Source organism: Oncorhynchus tshawytscha, linkage group LG11 (genome assembly GCF_018296145.1).
Source record: "Oncorhynchus tshawytscha isolate Ot180627B linkage group LG11, Otsh_v2.0, whole genome shotgun sequence".
Taxonomy (NCBI): domain Eukaryota; kingdom Metazoa; phylum Chordata; class Actinopteri; order Salmoniformes; family Salmonidae; genus Oncorhynchus; species Oncorhynchus tshawytscha.
The window spans coordinates 34,286,348-34,302,946 of NC_056439.1; the positions used below are offsets into that span (position 1 = coordinate 34,286,348).

General features: G+C 46.8%; 1 protein-coding gene across 1 annotated transcript in view; it reads right to left on the minus strand.

The window, feature by feature from the left end:
* The window catches only part of LOC112262170 (ryanodine receptor 3-like), a 157,697-nt gene that overhangs the window by 72,251 nt on the left and 68,847 nt on the right, over positions 1-16,599 (minus strand). Inside the window, exons 10-18 of the mRNA XM_042330038.1 lie at positions 16,057-16,213; positions 15,853-15,861; positions 15,045-15,209; positions 13,881-14,002; positions 6,318-6,498; positions 4,233-4,368; positions 2,083-2,178; positions 1,720-1,838; positions 28-161 (exon numbers count right to left, since the gene is read on the minus strand). Of these exons, the coding sequence (XP_042185972.1) occupies positions 28-161; positions 1,720-1,838; positions 2,083-2,178; positions 4,233-4,368; positions 6,318-6,498; positions 13,881-14,002; positions 15,045-15,209; positions 15,853-15,861; positions 16,057-16,213 (1,119 nt within the window). The remainder of the gene's footprint in view (positions 1-27; positions 162-1,719; positions 1,839-2,082; positions 2,179-4,232; positions 4,369-6,317; positions 6,499-13,880; positions 14,003-15,044; positions 15,210-15,852; positions 15,862-16,056; positions 16,214-16,599) is intronic.

The following is a 16,599-nucleotide window of genomic DNA, read 5'->3' on the forward strand; positions in this document are numbered from 1 at the left end:
CCGGGCTGGGATTGGATGGCTTGTTACCTTTGGACGTCATTGACCAATCGGGTCTGGAGAAGCAGATCTCTTTTAGGGAGCAGGTGATCGCAGATAAGATTCTGATTGGCTCTTACAGCCACCCCGTTACACACACAGAGGGAGCAGAGCACATCCAGAATCTGCAGGTTGAAGAGAGAGAGGGGGTGAATACAGCAGCTCCCTAATCACTGAGTACAGAATACAGCTCATCTAACCCATTCAAACCCTGAGAGGGAGAGACAGGGAGAGAGAGAGCACTAAGGACTACCAACTCATCCGTAGTCCTTTTTCATGTTGCTATTAGAGGGAACCTTTTTATGCAGCTATTAATGCAGCCAGCCATAATTACTGAGAGATGCTAATCAGGGTGAAACCATATCCAGTAATATCATTTTGATGCATGGGAGCCCAACCTGGCTTTACAAAGCAGAGGAATTAAATGGGCAAGGACCGGCAGCCAAGGGCGCCAGGCCAAGACCTGTGCTTTATTATCCACCGCTTCATAAGGGGCCACAGCCAAATGATACATCAACTGTGATTTATGACAGAGGAGATGACAGCCCACTGGAGAGCAGGTTGACGTTTGTCATGAATCTTGCCTTGGAGGCAGAGCTGACTGATTTTCACTAGATAGGCCAGCTGCAAAGTCAAAATTGGCTATATTGTAAACATTTATGAAAACAAAAATTTGCTTAATTTAATGGTGGACTATGCAGAAATCAATTCATTTTCTGTTGCTAAAATTCTAATAGTTTTTCCTAATTTCAGTTTATGTGACAAAAGAAGCTAGTATAATGTAGAGAATCATTGTACCATCTAAACCACTGTGAAATATATTTTCCATAACCAAAAATATTATATTTTCAGCTGTTTGAAGCTGGAGTACAAAACTGAAAGTAAAACACGCAAAAACTAAACTTAATTACAGGAAGCATAGAAATAGAAAATAACAGATCAATCTACCACTTCTTAGACTTGCTTTCAATGAGAATGACAGATCTATAATGCACATTTCTATGTGAATTTGGTCGGGTCGCCAAAACAGATTTCAAATCAAATCAAACTTTATTTGTCACATGCATGTGTAGACAGCATGTGTAGACCTTACTGTGAAATGCTTACTTACAAGCCCTTAACCAACAGTGCAGTTCAAAAAAGAGTTAAGAAAATATTTACCAAATAAACTAAAGTAAAAAATAAGAAAAAGTAACACAATAAAATAACAATAACGAGGCTATATACACGGGGTACCGGTACCGAGGCAATGTGCAGGGGTACAGGTTAGATTTAAGGTTAGGGTTAGCCATTAGGTTTAACAGCATGGTTAAGGTTATGGTTAGGTTTAAAATCAGATTTTATTACTTTGTGGCTGTGCCAGTTAGTGACCACTCTGCAAAGCTGCCTCCAGGGCAAGATTCATGACAATAAATGGCAACCTGCCGCTGGAGATCTAATTTCAATGCAAATATATTGATCTCTATACACATAACAACCAAATGCCCAGCCCCAACAAGAACTCATCAACTCTCTGCAGCCCTGTCAGCACTGGGTGTACTAATAAAACGCAGATTCATGAGTGAATTACTGTGCTTTATAACTGTTGTGATGGACAAATGTTATCAAAATAACAAACAATGTCGCTACATCCACTTGATCATGGTGATATTTGATACAGCTCCTCCTCCGGTTTCAGCTCACCTTGTGGTTGCGTCCATGTTTGTAGAGCAGGGAGATGATGGACTTGATGTGTCCTCTCTGGATGATATTTAGAGCCTCCGGGCTCTCAGTTAGAATGCAGTGGAGAACCTCCAGTATGCCTGCCGTGGCCACAGAGAAGGGAACAAGACACGAAAGGACGTTCCTTAAACGCATGCTTCTGGGTGTGACGATACATAGTAAAGCATAACTAAACCCATTCAGGACTCTAAACACCAGGTCTGGGGTTTACAGCAGTGTAATCCAACTACACATCACCTTTTCAAACCTGTCCAGTCAGCATGCAGTCGAAGGAACGGTAGGTCAAGGACAAACAGAGCTTTAAACATGTCATCATCATGGTACCTGAGGAGGACTCGAGTCTCTCCAGCTTGCTGACCAGCCAGTCAAGGTTGTTGGAGAACTGGGTGCAGTTGTTCCTGTTGCCTCGGATCAGCGCCGCTACAGGACACATGGACAAGAAGGTCACTGGTCAAGGGGAGGAGATACATTCATACACAGTTGGCTAGTTTGAAGAGGATAATGCAAATTGCTGATCTTTGACCTACAGTACAGAAAACCTAGCAACTATAGAAAAACACTACCGAACATTACTGTACATCTTTCACAACATATTAAACCCAAGGAGACATGTTACATAGTTATGAAGATGTCTTTGACCTACAGCCAACAACACTGCCAAAACTTACGTCTTACACAACAACCACGTCACCCAAAACGCACACCTTAAACCACACTCCATGCCAAGGAAAAAGTAGTGTCTATTTCCTAATCCTCATCCATATTAATTAAGCAGCAGAGTGCAGAGGGAGGGCGTGACATCGGGGGCACAGGAGAGTCGTCCAAGCCAAAAATGACAGGGTCACCCAGTGCAGACAAACAGACGAGAGGAAGCCTAGCTCCAAAATCCATTTAGCTGGAGCAGGTGCATGAAGGAAGGAATGTGAGAAGGGGGACGTGGTCTGCACACTAATGCTCCCCATGAGGAGAAAGCACCATGTAAACACGCTGTGAAGGACACACTCAGAGGGGAACAGAAGGGCTTAGACAGTGACACAGACACTAGAGCTGGGAAGCTTCTGAGACAAAGAAACGCTTCTGCCACTGTGAGGGAATGGCTGTAATGTCCAACTACCATGAACGGTTGGACTGGTCTGTGATTCTGGCAATTTTAGGTCTTAAGTAAGGACATGGATAACAGAGTGACCAAACAACAACCAAATACAATGGTGAGAAGGGATGGTGTGGTTCCTTATGGGTTAGAAAGCCAACTGGTGAGCATGGCACAGTCCAGGCTGGCTAGGAGTGTGTGTTGGACATTCTGTGTGCTGTGGGAGATGTACAGTCAGGAAGAAGCCCTGGAAGCACTTCTCACAGACCTGAAATCTACATGCTATCCTTATCCACTCCCAGCACCCAACTTCAGCCCCTGTGTACTCATAGAGTGAACGTGTAACTTTGTGTTAATGCTAGCTGATGATAGGATACACTGTAGAATAGATTTTTTTGTTGGTCCTATAATTTAAGATTGAATGAGATCGCAAAGGTCAGGCTGTCACGTTCTGACCTTAGTTCCTTTGTTTTTGTCTTTGTTTTAGTATGGTCAGGGCGTGAGTTGGGGTGGGCAGTCTATGTTTGTTTTTCTATGTTGGTTTTTGTGTTCGGCCTAGTGTGGTTCTCAATCAGAGGCAGGTGTCGTTAGTTGTCTCTGATTGAGAATCATACTTAGGTAGCCTGGGTTTCACTTTTGGTTTGTGGGTGTTTGTTTCCGTGTGAGTGTTTGGGCCACACGGTACTGTTTCCGTTTTGGTAAATTCACGTTGTCATTTATTGTTTAGTGTTCTGAGTTTTAATTAAACATCATCATGAACATTTACCACACTGCGCTTTGGTCCGATCCTTACTCCTCCTCAGACGAAGAGGAGGAAATCCATTACACAGGCTGACTGTGTGTGTGTGTGTGTGTGTGCTAGAGTGCATGTCTGCTGAGGCATCCTTACAGACAGCAAACAGCAGTGTAAGTTAGGGAAACACCACCCCAGGGTGCCTAGAGGACCAGAAACAGCTCTGTAAATACCAGCTCAGGTATCCCAAATAATCCCAGCGCAGCAGTGAGACGCAGGCCTGTGGTTGGTAAGAGCAACGCTGGGATGGCCAGGGCTTTAGTGGCAGGCTACAATGCCTCTGGTACCTGTGACTGAATACTGTGTGTGTGTGTGTGTGTTTGCGTGCATGTGTGTTGTTTTCACCATTGTAATCTCTCCCTAAACAGTAGTGAAAGGTGAGACTGAGTCTCAATCACCTGTGTATGTAGATCATAGAGTTGTAATCAAAATTGTGTGTGTGTGTGTGTGTGTGTGTGTGTGTGTGTGTGTGTTTGTTTGTCTTGGCCTACTGTGACTCTTTATGTCACTGTTACAGTATTGGCGTGATGACTTGTGTATAAGACTCTGTCCTCATTGGAGGACAATGAACTCTTCTATTGTCTCTCTCACCCAGCAGCTCATAGAGCAGGTTGAGGATTTCCTTCCAGGAAGCCCCAGCCTCTGCCCCGGCACACTCCCCAAAGTGGGCTGCACTGTTGTACACGTTGAGACGGTCGATGCAGCAGGACACCAGAGTCAGCATGCCCTGAAACACAGTCGCACCCATCATCACATGTCAGCTCCTAGGGTGCTTCCAAAATGGTGCCATTTTCCCTATATTGTGCACTACTCCCACTACATGCCTTGGTGATTAATCTAGAATGGTAATAATACTGATCCGCAGAGGTGTCAAAGTCGAGTTGCAAGTCATCATATTTGTGACTCGAGTCTCACTGGAGCCCAAGTCATGTGACTCGAGTCACAAATATGATGACTTGCAACTCGACTTTGACTTTAACACCAATGACTCGTGACTTAACTTGGACTTTTTGACTCGACCTGACTTGATACCCTCCCCAAGCCCAAATATAAAAAATGATGCTATTAAAAAACGTTTGCAGAGCATCAACTCTTCATTTAATGGATTACAGTTTGAATCGGACAGCAGCCAATCAAATTGTGCCCACTGAGAAAAAGCTGTGCGTGCCAATGCAGAGGAACGTCGGCGGCTGAATTCAGATGGAGCCCTTGGAAAGATGATACCCCAAATTATTATTTTCGGATATAACGACGACACTGTATCAAGAAAAACGCAAACATGCGGGAACAAAATTACAGACGGAGGCACAACAATTTCTAACTTTGTTCGACATTTGAAGCTGCACAAAGAACGGTAAGTCGTGGCTAATATAGCCGACAGCTATATAATTTATAACTTTGCTAGTGTAGCATGTAGGCTAACATAACGTTAAATCAATGAACCTCCACACAGTCAGTCAGTGTAGGAACGTGATCATTGCACCCAAAATTGAGCTACAACTGGCTAGGCATTTGGTAGCCTAAATCCCACTGTAACCACACAGAGAGTGTGTTTGCGTGTGTTAATGTTGGGCGATTGTGTACAAGCCTACATCGCCCAATTGCGTCCCATAGCGATCCTCGATTGTCAATCACTATGGGGGGGCGTCTTTCTCATGGCCACCCATGAGAAAGACCCCCCCATGTATTTACATGGAAATATAACATTTATTTGGAAAGTAATAAATATATAGATATTTTTAAATGCATTCATGATTTGCATGAATGTAATATACTAACTATTACTCTTGTTAAACATATGAAATGGTATTACATTTGGTGAAGAGCACATTATGACTTGTTTAGGACTCAACTCAACTCAAAGTTTAGGACTTGAGACTTGACTCGGACTTGCCTGTCTTGACTTGGGACTTGAGTGCTAAGACTTGAGACTTACTTGTGACTTGTAAAACAATGACTTGGTCCCACCTCAGACATGCTAAGAGGTATGCAAGCCCAGTGAGAAAGGACATTGCAAGTTATTTATGTCAGCTGTCAATACTGAAACATTTACCTTATAACCAGGATATATGGGAGAGTGGGATGGAAAAGGGCAGTTTGGAGATGCTAATAAAATGATGGAAAAGTGTGTAGGCTAGGATATAGATGAGTTATAGCAGCATTCCAAGGGCAGGATCCATGGTAATACTAGTTATGTAAACATAACATAAATACAGCATACAGCTATTTTACATTAATTCAACTTATCAACTTATTGCTTGAAGACATAGTGAACCACTGGGGGAAAATAAAATCCATAGCAGCGGCTTTTGTTTGAGTTAGGGAGAGTAGTTGACGTTAAGTATTTGACATTACAGGCACAAGGGAAGGAAGCTGACATTTTATAATTGATAAGAGAAATGTTGGGCCGAGAGGCTTATCAAAAGGCATTATTGTCACCACAGAAAAACTCAGAGCAAAACTGCTGACAGTTAAAAAGCAATGCTCTGAAATACAATGCGCCATTGAAATACTATAGAATCTATTGATTTAGCCTTTAAAAACAGTGTGTATTGCGAACACTGTGTCAACGCCCGGTCCCTGCAAAAACCTGACTTTTGACTTTTATTGTCCTCTGCTGCCAACCAACCGCCATGCAGGATTGCGATGCAACACTTCCTGTGTGGATGAACTCACTTCCTGTTTGAAGAGGTTCTGTCGGTTCTTGAGAGAGCGCAGCATGATCTGTTTCTCCTCGTGCTCCAGCTCAGCATCAGGCAGCTGGAAGTAGGTGATGAGGTCGTAGAGAGTCTGGTGGACCTCATCGATGGGCAGGGCTACTGATGCACGGTTCTTACCCCCCAGACAGTCTAGGTCTCTGGAACAGGAGAAGAGATTATCTTCATCAGATGACTATTAGAAAGTACTCCATTTTTCAGCATCAAAACAACATAATATAATGAGAGCAGCTCATTTATATCACTATATCATTATATAATCAGTAGGTTTCATAATGATGCCATTAGATTTCATAACAACACCAAACTCCAGTATTAGAATATGACTCAAGGAGTGACTGCCAAAGTGAACATAATTTGTGCCTTGAGGTTCATCCATGCTGAAATGTTATTTCTGTGTGAGCTAAAAATAGTGCCTACTCTGTCACACAGAGTAGGAGGGGTGTGTGGAAAGGTACAGCTCACAAGAGGCGGTCTGGGTCTGGACAGTGGTGAAAGCCAGTCAGCCATGTGTGAATGACTGACGTCACCGAGGGGGTTTGAGTCACAGTCACAGTCACAGTCACAGGCCAGTTTAATACTTGTTCTATCCATTGCACTCTCTTCCATTCCATTGCGTGGCCTCATGGCATGAGATGTTTATTGTCCTGTTTGGCTAGGGACTGGGTCATTGAGCAAGGCAGGCAGCATGCTGTCTGGGGGCCGTGCTATCCATAGAGGACCATTCTCACAGGCCACAAGCTCAACTGCTGCTGCGCATTCAAATCTACAGGGCTTTACGCAGACAGCATGAATATTACACTTCAGTCAATGATTAGTTATATTTTGGTTGTGTGGTTTAGTAGTGGTGAAAATGGTTTAGCGGTGTAGTGGTGAAGCGGTGATAATGGTGCAGTGGTGATAGTGGTGTAGTGGTGATAGTGGTGTAACGGGGATAGTGGTGTAGTGGTGATAGTGGTGTAGCGGTGATAGTGGTGTAACGGGGATAGTGGTGTAGTGGTGATAGTGGTGTAGCGATGAAAATGGTGTAGTGGTGATAGTGGTGTATCGGTGATAATGGTGCAGTGGTGATAGTGGTGATTATGTTGTAGCGGTGTAGTGGTGATAGTGGTGTAGCGGTGATAGTTGTCACACCCTGACCATAGTTTGCTTTGTATGTTTCTATGTTTTGGTTGGTCAGGGTGTGATCTGGTTGGGCATTCTATGTTAATTGTCTAGTTTGTCTAGTTCTATGTTTGGCCTGATATGGTTCTTAATCAGAGGCAGGTGTTCGTCATTGTCTCTGATTGGGAACCATATTTAGGTAGCCTGGGTTTCACTGTGTGTTTGTGGGTGATTGTTCCTGTCTCTGTGTTTGCACCAGATAGGGCTGTTTCGGTTTTCACATTTCATTATTTTGGTAGTTTTTCATGTATAGGTTTTCCTTTATTAAAATATCATGAATCCTCATCATGCTGCATTTTGTTCCGACTCTCCTTCACATCAAGAGAATCGTTACAGAATCACCCACCACAACAGGACCAAGCGGCGTGGTAACAGGCAACAGCAGCAGCAGGAGCAGCGTGACAAGAATTTCTGGACTTGGGAGGAAATCCTCGACGGGAGAGGACCCTGGGCTAAACCAGGGGAGTGTAGCCGCCCCAAGGTGCAGCAAGAGAAGGAATGGACATGGGAGGACGAACTGGACGGTGAAGGACCCTGGGCTCAGCCTGGAGAATATCGCCGCCCCAAAGAAGACCTGGAGGCGGCGAAAGCTGAGAGGCGCAGGTATGAGGAGGCAGCACGGCGAAGCGGATGGAAGCCCGAGAGTCAGCCCCAAAAATGTATTGGGGGGGGCTCACAGGGAGCATGGCGACGCTAGGTAGGAGACCTACGCCAACTTCCTGTGGTTACCGGGGGGCTAGAGTGACCGGGCAGGCACCGTGTTATGCAGTGGTGCGCACGGTGTCCCCAGTGCGGGTGCATAGCCCGGTGCGGTATATTCCAGCTCCGCGTATCGGCCGGGCTAGATTGAGCGTCGAGCCAAATGCCATGAAGCCGGCTCTATGCATCTGGTCCCCAGTGCGTCTCCTTGGGCCGGCTTACATGGCACCAGCCTTGCGCACGGTGTCCCCGGTTCGCCTGTATAGCCCAGTGCGGGCTATTCCACCTTGCCGCATTGGCAGTGCGACCGGGAGTATTCAACCAGGTAAGGTTGGGCAGGCTCGGTGCTCAAGAGCTCCAGTGTGCCTGCACGGTCCGGTCTATCCAGTACCACCTCCACACCCCAGCCCTCCGGTGGCAGCTCCCCGCACCAGGCTTCCTGTGCGTGTCCTCGGCCCAGTACCACCAGTGCCAGCACCATGCATCAGGCCGCGCCTCGCCTCTCCAGCGCTGCCAGAGCCTTCCTCCTCTCCTGCGCTGCCGGAGTATCCCGCCTGTTCAGCGCTACCAGAGCCTTCCTCCTCTCCTGCGCTGCTGGAGTCTCCCGCCTGTTTAGCGCTGCCAGAGCCTTCCGCCTCTACAGCATTGCCGAAGTCTCCTGCCTGTTTAGCGCAGCCAGAGCTGACAGCCTGCATGGAGCAGCCAGAGCTGCCAGTCTGCATGGAGCAGCCAGAGCTGCCAGTCTGCATGGAGCAGCCAGAGCTGCCAGTCTGCATGGAACAGCCGGAGCTGCCAGTCTGCATGGAGCAGCCGGAGCTGCCAGTCTGCATGGAGCAGCCGGAGATGCCAGTCTGCATGGAGCAGCCAGAGCTGTCAGTCTGCAAGGAGCTGCCAGTCTGCATGGAGCTGCCAGTCTGCGAGGAGCTGCCAGTCTGCGAGGAGCTGCCAGTCTGCGAGGAGCTGCCAGTCTGCGAGGAGCTGCCAGTCTGCAAGGAGCTGCCAGAGCTGCCAGTCTGCATGGAGCAGCCAGAGCTGCCAGTCTGCAAGAAGCCGCCAGAGCTGCCAGTCTGCATGGAGCAGCCAGAGCCGCCAGTCAGCATGGAGCAGCCAGAGCCGCCAGTCAGCATGGAGCAGCCAGAGACACCAGTCAGCATGGAGCAGCCAGAGCCATCAGTCTGCCAGGATCCGCCAGTCAGCCAGACTCTTCCAGATCCGCCAGTCAGCCAGACTCTTCCACATCCGCCAGTCAGCCAGACTCTTCCAGATCCGCCAGTCAGCCAGACTCTTCCAGATCCGCCAGTCTGCCAGACTCTTCCAGATCCGCCAGTCTGCCAGACTCTTCCAGATCCGCCAGTCTGCCAGACTCTTCCAGATCCGCCAGTCTGCCAGACTCTTCCAGATCCGCCAGTCTGCCAGACTCTTCCAGATCCGCCAGTCTGCCAGACTCTTCCAGATCCGCCAGTCTGCCAGACTCTTCCAGATCCGCCAGTCTGCCAGACTCTTCCAGCTCTGCCAGTCAGCCAGACTCTTCCAGACCCGCCAGTCTGCCAGACTCTTCCCCGACCCGCCAGTCTGCCAGACTCTTCCAGATCCGCCAGTCTGCCAGACTCTTCCAGATCCGCCAGTCAGCCAGACTCTTCCAGATCCGCCAGTCAGCCAGGATCTGCCAGAGCCTTCCTCCTCTCCTGTGCTGCCGGAGTCTGAAGAGCCCCTCTGTCCCGAGCTGCCCCTCTGTCCCGAGCTGCCCCTCTGTCCCGAGCTGCCCCTCTGTCCCGAGCTGCTCTCTGTCCCGAGCTGCCCCTCTGTCCCGAGCTGCCCCTCTGTCCCGTGTTATTAAGTAGGGTTGCCGTGGCTAGGAGGTCACGGAAGCGGACAAGGTGGGGGACTAAGACTACGCTGAAGTGGGGGCCACGTCCAGCACCAGAGCTGCCACCGCGGACAGATGCCCACCCAGACCCTCCCCTATAGGTTCAGGTTTTGCGGCCGGAGTCCGCACCTTGGGGGGGGGGGGTACTGTCACACCCTGACCATAGTTTGCTTTGTATGTTTCTATGTTTTGGTTGGTCAGGGTGTGATCTGGTTGGGCTTTCTATGTTAATTGTCTAGTTTGTCTAGTTCTATGTTTGGCCTGATATGGTTCTCAATCAGAGGCAGGTGTTTGTCATTGTCTCTGATTGGGAACCATATTTAGGTAGCCTGGGTTTCACTGTGTGTTTGTGGGTGATTGTTCCTGTCTCTGTGTTTGCACCAGATAGGGCTGTTTCGGTTTTCACATTTCATTATTTTGGTAGTTTTTCATGTATAGGTTTTCCTTTATTAAAATATCATGAATCATCATCACGCTGCATTTTGGTCCGACTCTCCTTCACATCAAGAGAATCGTTACAATAGTGGTGTATCGTGATAGTGGCATAACGGTGTAGCATGACAGTGGTGTAGCGGGGATAGTGGAGTAGCGGTGTAGTGGTGATAGTGGTGTAGCAGTGACAGTGGTGTAGCGGGGATAGTGGAGTAGCGGTGATAGCGGTGATAGTGGTGTAGTGGTGATATTAGGTGTAGCGGTGATATTAGGTGTAGCGGTTATAGTGGTGTAGCGGTGATATTAGGTTTAGCGTTATATTAGGTGTAGCAGTGAAATTAGGTGTAGTGGTGTAGCGGTGATATTAGGTGTAGCGGTGATATTAGGTGTAGCGGTGATAGTGGGTGTAGCGGTGATAGTGGTGATAGTGGTGTAGCTGTGATAGTGGTGTAGCGGTGATAATGGTGTAGCGGTGTAGTGGTGATAGTGGTGATATTGGTGTAAAGGTGATAGTGGTGATAGTGGTGTAGCGGTGAAAGTGTTGTAGCGGTGATAATGGTGTAGCAGCAATAGTGGTGTACCGGTGTAGTGGTGATAGTGATGTAGTGGTGATAGTGGTGTAGCGGTGAAAGTGTTGTAGCGGTGATAGTGGTGTAGCAGCAATAGTGGTGTACCGGTGTAGTGGTGATAGTGGTGTATCGGTGATAGAGGTGTAGCGTGATAATGGTGTAGCGGTGATAGTGGTGTAGCGGTGATAGAGGTGTAGCGTGAGAGTGGTGTAGCGGGGATAGTGGTGTAGCGGTGATATTAGGTGTAGCGGTGATATTAGGTGTAGCGGTGATATTAGGTGTAGCGGTGATAGTGGTTTAGATATTAGGTGTAGCGGTGATATTAGGTGCGGTGATAGTGGTTTAGCGGTTATATTAGGTGTAGCGGTGATATTAGGTGTAGAGGTGATAGTGGTGTAGCAGTGATATTAGGTGTAGCGGTGAAATTAGGTGGTTTTAGGTGTAGCGGTGAAATTAGGTGTATTTAGGTGTAGCGGTGATATTAGGTGTAGCGGTGAAATTAGGTGTAGCGGTTATATTAGGTTCAGAGGTTATATTAGGTGTAGTGGGGATATTAGGTGTAGCGGTGATATTAGGTGTAGCGGTGATATTAGGTGTAGTGGTGATATTAGGTGTAGCGGTGAAATTAGGTGTAGTGGTGATATTAGGTGTAGCGGGGAAATTAGGTGTAGCGGTGAAATCAGGTGTAGTGGTGATAGTGGTGTAGCGGTGATATTAGGTGTAGCGGTGAAATTAGGTATATTAGGTGTCAGAGGATATTATTAGGTGAAATTAGGTGTAGGGGTTATATTAGGTTCAGAGGTTATATTAGGTGGTGATATTAGGTGTAGGGTGATATTAGGTGTAGTGGTGATATTAGGTGTAGCGGTGAAATTAGGTGTAGTGGTGATATTAGGTGTAGCGGGGAAATTAGGTGTAGCGGTGAAATCAGGTGTAGTGGTGATAGTGGTGTAGCGGTGATATTAGGTGTAGCGGTGAAATTAGGTGTATCGGTGAAATTAGGTGTAGCGGTGACAGTGGTTTAGCGGTTATATTAGGTGTAGTGGTTATATTAGGTGAGGTGGGGATATTAGGTGTAGAGATGATATTAGGTGTAGAGGTGATATTAGGTGTAGAGGTGATATTAGGTGTAGTGGTGATATTAGGTGTAGCGGTGAAATTAGGTGTAGTGGTGATATTAGGTGTAGCGGGGAAATTAGGTGTAGCGGTGAAATCAGGTGTAGTGGTGATAGTGGTGTAGCGGTGATATTAGGTGTAGCGCTGATAGTGGGTGTAGCGGTGATAGTGGGTGTAGCGATGATAGTGGTTTATTGGTGATATTAGGTTTAGAGGTTATATTAGGTCTAGCGGTGATATTAGGTGTAGCGGTGATATTAGGTGTAGCGGTGATAGTGGTTTAGCGGTTATATTAGGTGTAGCGGTGATAGTGGTTTAGCGGTTATATTAGGTGTAGTGGTGATATTAGGTGTAGCGGTGAAATTAGGTGTAGCGGGGATATTAGGTGTAGCGGTGATAGTGGTGTAGCGGTGATAGTGGTTTAGCGGTTATATTAGGTGTAGGGTGATAGTGGTGTAGTGGTTATATTAGGTGAGGTGGGGATATTAGGTGTAGAGGTGATAGTGGTATTAGGTTCAGAGGTTATATTAGGTGTAGCGGTGATATTAGGTGTAGCGGTGAAATTAGGTGTAGCGGTTATATTAGGTTCAGAGGTTATATTAGGTGTAGTGGGGATATTAGGTGTAGCGGTGATATTAGGTGTAGCGGTGATATTAGGAAATTAGGTGTAGCGGTGAAATCAGGTGTAGTGGTGATAGTGGTGTAGCGGTGATATTAGGCGTAGCGCTGATAGTGGGTGTAGCGGTGATAGTGGGTGTAGCGGTGATAGTGGTTTATTGGTGATATTAGGTATAGAGGTTATATTAGGTCTAGCGGTGATATTAGGTGTAGCGGTGATAGTGGTTTAGCGGTTATATTAGGTTTAGCGGTTATATTAGGTGTAGCGGTGATATTAGGTGTAGCGGTGAAATTAGGTGTAGCGGTGAAATTAGGTGTAGCGGGGATATTAGGTGTAGCGGTGATAGTGGTGTAGCGGTGATAGTGGTTTAGCGGTTATATTAGGTGTAGGGTGATAGTGGTGTAGTGGTTATATTAGGTGAGGTGGGGATATTAGGTGTATCAGTTAATTAAGGTGTAGTGGTGATATTAGGTGTAGCAGTGATATTAGGTGTAGCGGTGATATTAGGTGTAGTGGTAATATTAGCTGTCGCGGTGATATTTATTTATCCGTTATTTTACCAGGTAAGTTGACTGAGAACACATTCTCATTTACAGCAACGACCTGCGGAATAGTTACAGGGGAGAGGAGGGTGATGAATGAGCCAATTGTAAACTGGGGATTATTAGGTGACCGTGATGGTTTGAGGGCCAGATTGTGAATTTAGCCAGGACACCGGGGTTAACACCCCTACTCTTACGATAAGTGCCATGGGATCTTTAATGACCTCAGAGAGTCAGGACACCCGTTTAACGTCCCATCCGAAAGACGGCACCCTACACAGGGTAGTGTCCCCAATCACTGCCCTGGGGCATTGGGATATCTTTTTAGACCAGAGGAAAGAGTGCCTCCTACTGGCCCTCCAACACCACTTCCAGCAGCATCTGGTCTCCCATCCAGGAACTGACCAGGACCAACCCTGCTTACTTCAGCAAGCCAGCAGTGGTATGCAGGGTGGTATGCTGCTGATATTAGGTGTAGCGGTGATATTAGGTGTACCGGTGATAGTGGTGCTACCTGATGAAGTGACTGAAGAGGCGGGTGGTGTTACGGATAATGCGAGCAGCACGGGACTCTTCGTGCTGACACCGCTGCAAGGTCAGCCCATCATCCATATGACCCTCAGAGTGGAGGAAGGCCTAGAGAGAGAGAGAGAGAGAGAGAGAGAGAGAGAGAGAGAGAGAGAGAGAGAGAGAGAGAGAGAGAGAGAGAGAGAGAGAGAGAGAGAGAGAGAGAGAGAGAGAGAGAGAGAGAGAGAGAGAGAGAGAGAGAGAGAGAGAGAGAGAGAGAGAGGTAAGGGAGGGAGAGAGAGAGGGGGATAGAGATAGAGAGAGAGAGAGAGAGATAGATAGGGATAGAGAGAGAGAGAGAGAGAGAGAGGTAAGGGTAGGTAGGTAAGGGAGGGAGAGAGAGGGGGGGGATAGAGTGTGATAGAGAGAGAGAGAGAGATAGAAAGATAGATAGGGATAGAGATAGAGAGAGAGATAGAAAGATAGAGAGGGAGAGAGAGAGAGAGAGAGAGAGAGAGAGTAAGGGTAGGTAGGTAAGGGAGGGAGAGAGAGAGGGGGGATAGAGTGTGATAGAGAGAGAGAGAGAGAGAGAGAGAGAGAGATAGAAAGATAGATAGGGATAGAGAGAGTGACAGAGAAAGAGAAAGAAAAAATTAAGAAAAAAAGAGAGCGAAAGAGAGGAAGGAAGGAGGGAGGGAGAGAGAGAGCGAGGGAGGGAGGGAGGGAGCAATTTCCAGACATTAGCAGAGATGAGCATGGCTTGGCTGTAACGCAGGTGCTGCTGACACCACAGGCTATTAGGCTCTGTATCTGTGGAGTCCAGGGACTGTCAGATACACTCCTCTCACATCTCATTCATTACAGTCACAGGGTTTGATTTAGTCACAGGAAAAGCACTATCAGTGTAATACACTTATCTCAAACCTATCAACTAGAAAATCAGCAAGAGAATTCTCCTCTGCACTAGGAATTTTCTAATGATGTTTATTGCATGTGCTACTTTCTGGTCAATTGTTTTTTCAATGGAATTATTTTTTATCACTGTTAGTGGAATAGTCACACCATAACAGTTCTCACTTGAAAGTCAGTTAATTCATCCAACTAGGGATTTTAAAAAGTCCTGGCTGTATCATAAACAGCTGACAAATAATGCAGTGTATTGGTGTCTCACCCGTCTCTTGAGAGGGCCCAGGCGAGATGATTTTACATCAGGCGCCTGGTAGGACAGCCAGAGTCCTGTAGCCACATGCATGACGAAGCAGATTGAGTCCCCATACTTAATCTCTGCCATCCCCATGCCCTCGATGTCCCGCTTTGGACTCGACTCCAGCTTTTCCTAGAGGGAAGGAAGAATCCAAAACAAGATCAAGCGGTCACACAAAGTCTCCAAGCCAGGCTTCAAAACGTTATACAGTTTTATTCAAATCACATGTTATTATGCTAAGCAGCAGGTGTTGAGGGACCTTGATCTAAGAAAAGCCATTTAAAGATGTTGACAGATCTGGATCAGGCTGGTCAAGGACTGAAGGAGCACTGACAGCTTTCCATGATACAACTTCTAATTACACACACTATGACGGCTAGCCTAATAGAGAGAGACAGAGGGAGGAAGAGATAGGAAGAGGGCATACAATGGGTATAGCCTATATCACTGAGCAACAAAGGATGGCCGCAGGCAAGCCCTCATGCATCACTATGCATTTGTTTCCCCATTAAGAACAGACACAATGGATAATGTATAGTGTATTAAACCTATGATAAACTGCCTCAGTGAAATGGTGGATTACACCATGCTATTGATCCATAGTGAAGAGGTCACTAATTGTGAAGAGGTCACTAATAGCTTCCGATCACTAGCTACGTCTGAAAGCACCATTACCAAGAATAGACTTAAATACCCTAGTCCAGAATGGTATGGTTCCGCAGGTCCATACATTTATAGAGAGCAACTTCAGCTAAATGAACCTTTATGGCATGACTTTAATGTGCTTAATAACTCAAAGAGAGGAGGTGCAATTCATTTGATAGTCTTTAGAATTGTTCCTAGGACTGTAATATCATTTCAGTAGCTCTCTGTAAGTGAGTGTGCGGCTAAGTCCTTGACTGTGATGGAAAGGCAAAGTTTGAGAAGTGTGTGTGTGTGTGTGTGTGTGTGTGTGAGAGAGTTGGTCCTGCACTCTGACCTTGGAGGCTCTAAAGCAGAAGGCAGTGGAGGATGTGTCAGACCTCTCCCGGTCCTGCAGCACCACCCCCCTCTCCTCCGTCAGGGACAGGTAGTGCCCCGTGGTGAGGTGGCGGAGACGGAAGGGCTGGCCCCAGGGAATGTGACTCCCGCTCCAGCTGTCCAGGGGCACACAAACACACACACACACACACACACACACAGAATTATATCAACAACAAAAACTACTAATTAGGCACTTACAGTATTATTCCCATGACTAGACATTAACCAGTTTCTCAGATCAAAACAAAATAGCAGATGACACATGGATGACACATTCCAGATCTGAAAGTGCAGGAGAGGAAAGGAATCTTTGAAAGACTACAAATAGTTGGGGTCAAAAAGTCGAAATGACTCAAAGTATCTTGAAATATCAAGGTGAATCCGAGCAGAGGGAGGGAGGAAGAGAGAGAGTGAGGAAGAGAGAGAGGGAGGGAGGGAGGAAGAGAGGGAGGGAGAAAGAGAGAGAAGGAAAGAGATAGACAGATCAGAGGGACAGAGG